The sequence below is a fragment of the Oratosquilla oratoria genome, chromosome 1, assembly GCF_046742065.1.
Source record: "Oratosquilla oratoria isolate Oo_2021 chromosome 1, ASM4674206v1, whole genome shotgun sequence".
Taxonomy (NCBI): Eukaryota; Metazoa; Arthropoda; class Malacostraca; order Stomatopoda; family Squillidae; genus Oratosquilla; species Oratosquilla oratoria.
This window is the reverse complement of record NC_134777.1, coordinates 100,904,633-100,913,972: the sequence shown is the minus strand read 5'-3', so window position 1 is coordinate 100,913,972 and position 9,340 is coordinate 100,904,633. Positions and strand designations below refer to the sequence as shown.

The 9,340-nt window shown below is 37.5% G+C and overlaps 2 protein-coding genes across 2 annotated transcripts in view; one reads left to right on the top strand and one right to left on the bottom strand.

Annotated features, from left to right (window-relative positions):
• The window catches only part of LOC143024564 (uncharacterized), a 43,645-nt gene extending 35,049 nt beyond the window's left edge, over positions 1 to 8,596 (bottom strand). The window contains exon 1 of the mRNA XM_076183377.1: positions 8,488 to 8,596. Coding sequence (XP_076039492.1) covers positions 8,488 to 8,532 — 45 coding nt within the window. The 5' untranslated portion in view covers positions 8,533 to 8,596. The remainder of the gene's footprint in view (positions 1 to 8,487) is intronic.
• A 10-nt stretch (positions 8,597 to 8,606) lies between these two features.
• The window catches only part of LOC143024557 (uncharacterized), a 13,277-nt gene continuing 12,543 nt past the window's right edge, over positions 8,607 to 9,340 (top strand). The window contains exon 1 of the mRNA XM_076183371.1: positions 8,607 to 9,340. This exon is cut by the window's right edge and continues 244 nt beyond it. Within this exon, the coding sequence (XP_076039486.1) occupies positions 8,760 to 9,340 (581 nt within the window). The 5' untranslated portion in view covers positions 8,607 to 8,759.

Genomic DNA, 9,340 nt, shown 5'->3' with positions numbered 1-9,340 from the left:
GTAGTTAACGTTCATCACAGACCAACAGAAGACATAAATCCCGGAGTTTACAAATTACCCTGCTCAGATTGTGATGAAGTGTATTGGGGACAAACGGGCAGAGAATTAAAAACGAGAATTAAAGAACATAAAAACTCAGTAAAATATGCTCAACATAACTCCGCGGTATTTCAACACGTAGCCAACAATAATCACAGAATAAATTTGGACGAGGCAAAAACCATTTTCAAATCCAAATGTAGTTATAAAAGGAAAATTATTGAATCTTCCTTATTAAAACAGTTACCGAATTTTAATATCTCAAAAGGCCAATGGTCACCAGATTACATAACCACCTTGGCAGTTAATAAATCATTTCCTCATATTGTAAAAGCGGACGATTTGCCACAAAACCCGCGCAACAATATAGATGCCACATGAGATGTCTTGTCCATGTTCCCTAACTTTACCTCTCTCATCTGTATATAAGATATGTATGTTCTCTTGTCTATGTATTCCGCTTGAAGAGGATCACAGCAAGTGATCGAAATATACGGAAATTCGTTATTTCCTTCTCTTCTTTTCTTAAATCCAAATAATAGTGGGTTTTTAGTGCATATATATATATATATATATATATATATATATATATATATATATATATATATATATATATATATATATATAAAAGTATATTTAGGGAGCAGGTTTTCTTGAAGACATTTTCTGTTAAATAATACAACTTTTAAATTTTAACAATATGATGGAAGAAAAATCTTGCCTACTCACAGTGGAAAAAAGTATAAGTAGCAAAATCCCCTTTTTAGATATATTGGTAGATGCTTCAGAAGGAACATTCACTACAAGCGTGTACAGAAAACCTAGTAACTCTGGAAGATGTCTAAATGGGTTAAGTGAATGTCCCTCAAAATATAAATCCAGTGTGGTACGCGCGTACATTTCAAGAGCTTTCAAAACATGTTCAAATTGGCAACTTCTCCATTAAGAGTTGAATAGAATAAGACAAATTTTAACAAATTGACAGAAAAATTAAAGATAAAATGGAGAAATTCCACACTGGTCAGGGTAATAGAGAAGCTTCCAAAAATTACATTCACATTTTTTATCAAAATACAATGTCTTCCGCTTACAAAAAAGATGAGAAAATACTGAAAGAAATCATACATAAGAATTGCAAACCGAAGAAACAAGAGGATACCTTGAAATTAATTATCTATTATCGTAACCCCAGAACTTCATCTCTAGTCATGAAAAACAACTTAGCAGGAGTCAAGGAAAAATTAAAACATAGTAATGTAGTGTACAAATACTCATGTAAACTTAACAAAGACGGTGCACTTTGTAATGAAGAGTATATTGGCCACACAACCCAAACTTTATCACAGAGACTCACATACCATAGGCAAAACGGGGCAATAAAATCCCACACCACAAAAGTACATAAAACTAGCATTTCGCGGGAGGACCTGAATGAAAACACAATAATACTGGCAAAAGACAACAATAAAAGAAAACTAAAATGTATGGAAGCAGTATTGATAAGATATATTCAGCCAGAAATAAATATACAACAAAATATGTGTGGAACCTTGGAGCTATATGGGGCACCCCACGGCGCGCCAAGGAGAAACTAAGAGCACCTCTCCCATTTCATGTAGTGTCATATATAATCACAGTTTGTAAATTCTGAAAATAAATTACCAGAAGATGCCTAAAGTATAGGCGAAACGTTGTAAGTTATGTATTTGTTTTTATTTCCATATATACCATGGATTCATTTGGTAATGTAGTGTAATTAAATGTAGTATGCTGTAATATTCAAAAGAATATATATATATATATATATATATATATATATATATATATATATAGTATATATATATATATATATATATATCGGTATACACACACAAATACATACATGTGTGTATATATATATATATATATATATATATATATATATATACATATATATATCGGTATACACACACAAATACATACATGTATATATATATATATATATATATATATATATATATATGTATATATACATATATGTAAACATATATATATACATACATATATATGTATATATATATATACATTACACACACACACACACACACACATATATATATATATATATATATATATATATATATGCATATATATATATAATCATATATATACATATATATATAATCATATATATATATAATATATATATAATCATATATATATATAATATATATATATATATATATATATATATATACACGTATATACATACCTGTGTGCATACATACATAATACATACATATGCACACACACACACACACACACACACACACACAAATATATATATATATATATATACATATATATATACATATATATATATATATATACATATATACATGTATACATATATATATATACACACACACACATATATATATATATATATACACATATATGCATGCATACATATATACACACATATATACATACATACATATATCATGGTTTGGCTTCGCGAACGAAGATTTAAGAAGGTTGTCCACGTCGTTGATAGAGGGCACGTTCATGGCTGACCAGACCGATGCGGGAAAGACAGATCCGCGAACAGTGTCTGCAGGAGAATGTAGTGTCCGGTGTGGTGGTGAAGGCGGCACGAGCCTTTCTCCTCTGGCGCTTGTTTTTGAGTGCATCCCTCCTGTCGTCTTCAAATTGGGTGACAGCTTCATGGATCGTGTGACGCCAGGCACCACGGTCTTCAGCTTGGTCTGACCAACACTGGTGGTCAATGTGGCATGCAGTGAGGGACTTCTTGAGGCAGTCCTTGTATCGTTTCTTGGGGGCTCCTCTCCCTCGATGACCGGTGGAGAGTTCGCCATACAGGACAATCTTTGGTAGGCGATGGTCTTCCATTCTGGAGACATGCCCTGCCCATCTGAGCTGGTATTTCAGTAGCATGGCTTCGATGCTGGGGATCTCTGCCTGCTCCAGAACTTCGACATTTGTGGTGAAGTCACTCCAGTGGATGTTGAGGATGTTGCTTAGGCAGCGCTGTTGGAAGCGCCCGAGGAGACGGATATGACTACGTACGTGACCCAGATTTCAGAGCCGCAAAGAAGAGTGGAGAGAACAACAGCCCTGTAGACATGGATCTTTGTCTTGCTCTTCAGGTTTTTGTTGTTCCAGACTCGTTTGTACAGTCTGGCAAAAGAGCTGTTGGCCTTAGAAAGTCTGTTGTCAATTTCTTTATCGATCCTTACGTCTATGAGATGGTAGAGCCCAGGTAAGTGAACTGCTGTGTTGATTTCAGCTCCGTATCGCCAATTGTTATATGGGGTTGGTGGTAGTTGATTTGTGGGGCAGGCTGATGAAGAACTTCCGTCTTCTCAAGGCTGACCTCGAGGCCAAAAAGCAGCGAGGCGTCTGCAAAGAAAGACATGATGCATTGCAGGGCTCGCTCCGTGTGGGCGACGAGGGTAGCGTCGTCTGCGAAGAGGATGTCCTGAATCATTCTCTCCTGCGTCTTGGTGTGAGTTTGGAGGCGCCGTAGGTTGAAGAGGCTGCCATCCAGACAGTACCTAACGTATACTCCACCCTCATCATCCAGGTCTTCTGTAGCTTGCTTGAGCATCATACTGAAAAAGATGCTGAAGAGAGTTGGTGCCAAGATGCAACCCTGTTTCACGCCGTTGGAGATGTGAAAGGGCTCCGATAGATCCCCGTTTAGTCTGATCCTGGCCGCGCTGATTTTCATGCAGCTGGATCACCATCTGTAGAAATTTTGGGGGATAACCAAGGCGTTCCAGGATGAGCCACAGTCCTGTCCTACTCAATGTGTCGAATGCATTTGTAAGGTCGACAAAAGTAGTAGAGTCCCTTGTTTTGTTCACGGCACTTCTCCCCGGAGTTGGTGGAGAACGAACACCATGTCCGTCGTACCTCTGTTGGCTCTGAAGCCACACTGGCTCTCGGGGAGGTTTTCTACGGCAATGGATGGTACGAGCCTGTTGAGGAGAATTCTGGCAAATACTTTGCCAGTGATGGAGAGTAGGGTGATTCCCCAGTAGTTGGAGCAGTCAGACTTTTCGCCCTTGTTCTTGTACAGGGTTATGATGACAGCGTCGTGAAGATATTGTGACAGCTTGCCCTGTTCCCAGCAGCTGACGAGAAGTTTGTGGAGCTTGTCATGGAGCGTCGGGCCTCCATGCTTCCAAATTTCTGGTGGAATGCCGTCAACTCTTGCTGCTTTGCGGCTCTTGAGTTGTTTTATGGCTTCGGTTGTCTCCTCTAGGGTGGGTGGTACGTCAAGCTCCTCTTTGGATGGAAATTGAGGAACACGTTGGATGGCAGTGTCCTGGACGGTGCGGTCTGCACTGAAGAGGGTTTGGAAGTGCTCGGACCAGCGAGTAAGGATGGAGGTTTTATCAGTGAGGAGGTCCTGTCCATCTGAACTGCGTAGGGGACTCTGAACCTGGTGGGTGGGGCCATACACTGCTTTCAGAGCCTCGTAGAAGCCTCCGTAGTCTCCGAGGTCAGCGCACAGCTGGGTTCTCCGCGCCAGGCTGTCCCACCACTCGTTTTGGATCTCTCTGAGTTTGCGCTGTAGGGTGCTGCATGCGCGTCGAAAGGAGGCGTTCTTCACAGGACAGGTTGGTTGAGCGAGGTGGGCCTGATGAGCTGCCCGCTTCTTTGCTAGTAAGTCCTGGATCTCATTGTCATTTTCATCAAACCAGTCCTTGTTTTTCTTCTTTGTGTACCCAAGAACTTCTTCAGATGTCTTTAGGATGACCGATTTCAGGTTCTCCCACAGGGTGTCTGGAGTGCGGTCAGTGCAGGGAGATTCATCGAGCTTTTGCTGCAGGTCTGCTTGGAACTTGGTTTTCACCTCCTCCCAGCACAGGCTGCCGATACTGATTTTTTTATGGGGTTGCCTTTCTTTTTGGGTTTGGGTTTGAACTGCAGTTTGAGCTTGCAGCGGACGAGACGATGGTCAGTGTGGCACTCTGCGCTGGGCATCACTCTCGTATGTAGAACATCTTTCAGGTCCTGTTGACGCACAAGCACATAGTCAAGTAGGTGCCAATGTTTGGACCGTGGATGCATCCAAGTTGTTTTCAGGTGGTCTTTCTGTTGGAAGATTGTGTTGGTAATGGTGAGTTTGTGTTCTGTGCAGAACTCGAGTGGGAGATGTCCGTTGTCGTTACAATTGCCAACGCCGTGTCTTCCAAGGACTCCTTTTCAGGCTTCGGAGTCCCTCCCGACTCTTGCGTTGAAATCGCTAAGGACCAGGACCTTGTCGTCTACAGGGGTGTTGTACAAAAGTCTGCGCAGATCGGAATATAAGCTGTCTTTGTCCGTAGTATCTGCCAGTAGAGTTGGGGCATAGACAATGAAGAGCGTGAGATATTGTTTGTTTTCCAATGGTAGGCGCATGGACATGATGCGGTCTGGATGGCCCAACATTCACTCCCCTTCCTTCTATTTCCTCCCGTCCTTCTTGTTCTACACACAATCTTTGCACACCTTGTGACTCCCTCCTTGAACCATCCCTATTCCTCTTCCACTCCTAGTTCTACTCTATCCTTCTCTCCCACTCCTGTCTCAGCTTCTTGTATTCATCCTTTCCTTTCTCATTGAAGCAGTTTATTCTAATCGTCTCCCTAATTTCTGTCCTTTTCCTCGCTCTTCGTCTATCCTCCACTCCCAACTTACTTTCCTCCAAGAAATGATCTGATATTCCCTCACTCTCTCCCCTTAGAACATGTAAGTCTAAAACTCCTCCTACTCTTCTCCTGGTTACCATTATGTAATCTATTAACTGCCCTATTTACCATCCTTTCATCCTCCACCTCTCCCATGTGTACTTATGCTTGACTTTCTTCCTAAACAATGTATTTGCTATCATCAACTCTCTGGACACATCTCTACCATTAACACTCCACTAAGATTTTTTCCTTGCACTCAACACTTTCCAACAAATCCATCATTTGGTTCATCTCCTACTCTAGCATTGAGATCACCCAATACCACTACATTGACATTTCTCCCTCAACCCTCTATGCACGCATTTAAATCTATCCAAAAACCTTCCCTTTCCTCTACACTCTTCTCACTACCAGGCCCATATGCACTCACAAAAACACACATCTCAATTCCCAGTTTAACCTTCACCATCATTAACTTTGAAGAAACCTCCTTCCACTCCACTACACAGCGAAAAAGAAAATGACAATTCAGAGAAGTGGTACAGGACAGTATCAAGAGTGCGGTGGCAACATAACTGAAGCACAATCGCAATATAATAAACTATCATAATTTCTCTATTCACAGACATTTCCTCTATCACAGAAAAAATTATGTGTGAATTCTGGTCCGAGGGGCGCCCCAGCTACTGAGCAGCTTTAAACCCCACAATAACATGCATCCAATACCCCAGAAGGGGACATAATAATTATGATAATAATAATAATGATAACAATAATAATAATAATAATAATAATAATAATAATAATAATAACAAATAATAATAACAAATAATAATAACGCTAATAATGATAGCAATAATAATAACAATAATAATAATAATAATAATAATTATAATAATAATAATAATGATAATAATAATAATAATAATAATAACAGTAATAACAATGATAATAATAATGATAAAGATAATAATAATAATAATAATAATAATAATAATAATAATAATACTTCTACTGCTACTACTACTACTACTACTACTACTACTACTACTACTACTACTACTACTACTACTACGAATAATAATAATAATAATAATAATAATAATAACTATAATAATATATTAATTATAATAACAATAATGATAGAAATAATAATGTTGATAACGATGATGATGATAATGATAAAAGGAATGATAATAATAATAATAATAGTAATAATAATAATAATTACAATAAAAGTTATAATAGTAATAATGATGATGACAATAATAATAACAATAATAATAATGATAACAATAATGATAATGATAACAATATTAATGATAATGATAGTAATAATGATAATAATAAAATTAATAAAATAATATAAATAAAAATAAAAATAGTAATAATAATAATAATGATAATAATAATAAATAATGATAATAATGATAATGATAATAAACTATTAATAATGATATAATAATAATAATAATAGTAATAATAATAATGATAATAATGATAATAGTAATGATAAGAAAAAGAAGAAAATGAATAATAATGATAATAATAATAATAATAATAATAATAATAAAATAAAAATAATAATAACAACAACAATAATAATAAAATGATAACAACATCAATTATAATAATATAATGATAATAATAATAACAACAACAATAATAATATAATGATAATAATGATAATAATAATAATATTAATAATAATGATAATGTTAATGATAATGATAAAGATAATAAGAGTATTAACAATAATAGTAATAATAATAATAATAATGATGATAATAGTAATAATAATAATAATAGGAAGAAGAAATAATAATGATAATAGTAGTAATAGTTATGATAATAATAATAATAATAATAATAATTATAATAACAATAACAATAAGAGTAGTTATAATAATGATATTGTTTCTAATCAAATAATTTACCATTAGTAATGATAATACTGAGTTATGACCATAATAATTTTAATAAAATAGTGATAGTATAAATTGTTTTCTGTTATCAAAAAGGAGGTCTATAGAGTTGAACAACATATTTTGGTTCAAGATACATTCCTTCAGACAACTAAGAGAAGAAAAATTAAGGTTGAAGTGGCACATTTAAAACTTTAAACCTAAACACTGGTGAGATTATTGTAACCTTTACTTTTAAAGTTCAGGGCAGGCAGAGTTCAAATAACTAAAATATGCCTTTCGTTGCATAGTGCAGGCGAAGTTCAAATGACTAAAATATGCTTTCCGCTGCATAGACGATAAAAGGTGTCATTAAACTTTATTTAAGATTAACAAATATTGTCAAATATATGTAAAGAAAACAACTACAATTCAAACCAACATGTGGTGCTACAGAGACACAACACCACAACATATTCCACTAAAACATAACCATATCCTCTATGATTCATTATAGAGGGGATGATAATGATGATTAACTCTGAGGCGTGAATGACCAACACAGAACCTCCTTAAATTTTCTAGAAATTCCGTAACAATAGAATAACTAGGTCTTACAGCTGCACTTTCCCATAACCAGAATTTAGTATGAGAAAAAGGAGTAGGGTGTCATTGATGGTATCATGCAGCTGATTAATTCAGGAAGCGATTGTTTAGACGAGCAAATGTAAATTTTCAACCCTTGGCACTTGAATACCGTACTTAATGTATGGTCCAGCAATGACGACATAGGTACAACGAAAAACGATGTAAAGGAAGTTTACAACGTAGAAAGTCGTCGACTACAATGTGACACATACTTTTCCGGAGATTGCCAGGATGTTGTTCGGGGTCCACAGGCACATGACGTCACTCACGGGTGGTCGTAACCCAGGCACCAACGACAGGCGCTCCCATTACTCGTCGACTCGGGGTAGGACTCTCAGTAACTGACAGCAAGCTGTGTGGTGAGGTGTTAGCTTGGCACTTTACTTTTCTTCCTTTTCACGAACAAGTTACCGAAAACCAAATGCAGCAGTGAGGCCCGAGGCACAAGTTTTAGGTCTTTAGTAAATTGTGCTTTGTCAGAAGCATGGAGCATTCACGTATAACTTTGTGTTTTTTATGCGTGATGGCTGTTGCCTCTGCTGCTAACCTTGATGACAGCGGCCCGGCAGAGGAGGCCACACCAGGCAACCTGACCAACACATCTAACCGTAGCATGCGCACAGATCTGTCGGAACCAGCATGGCTAGACGAAATTATGGTGAACGAGTGCCAAGTGGATTCTCTCCCGAAGGTGTCTGGCCTTCGGAACATCGCCACGCTCGAAACACAATCCTTCTTCTTCCGCCCCGGTCCCAGCTTCCGGCAGGTGATGTTCCGGATGCGACTGGATGCAATGTTGACAAGTAGCCCGAGCTTTGAGGTGGACGGGGAGATAATTTTCACGAAGAAGGAACTGTCAAAGGCGATGGGAAACGCCACGTCTAATGACGATGAACCATCGTGGCTCTCGGTGCAAGTGGAGGACTATCGTCAAGTGAGGAAATACGGGAGGGACCGCATTGCTCTCCGAGTTACCATCGCAGGTATCCCCAAGACCTTGGTATCTGACTACTGGTGGAGACTAAACCGATATGAAGGGTTCGAGCTTTTTGCAGAGGGCAGATC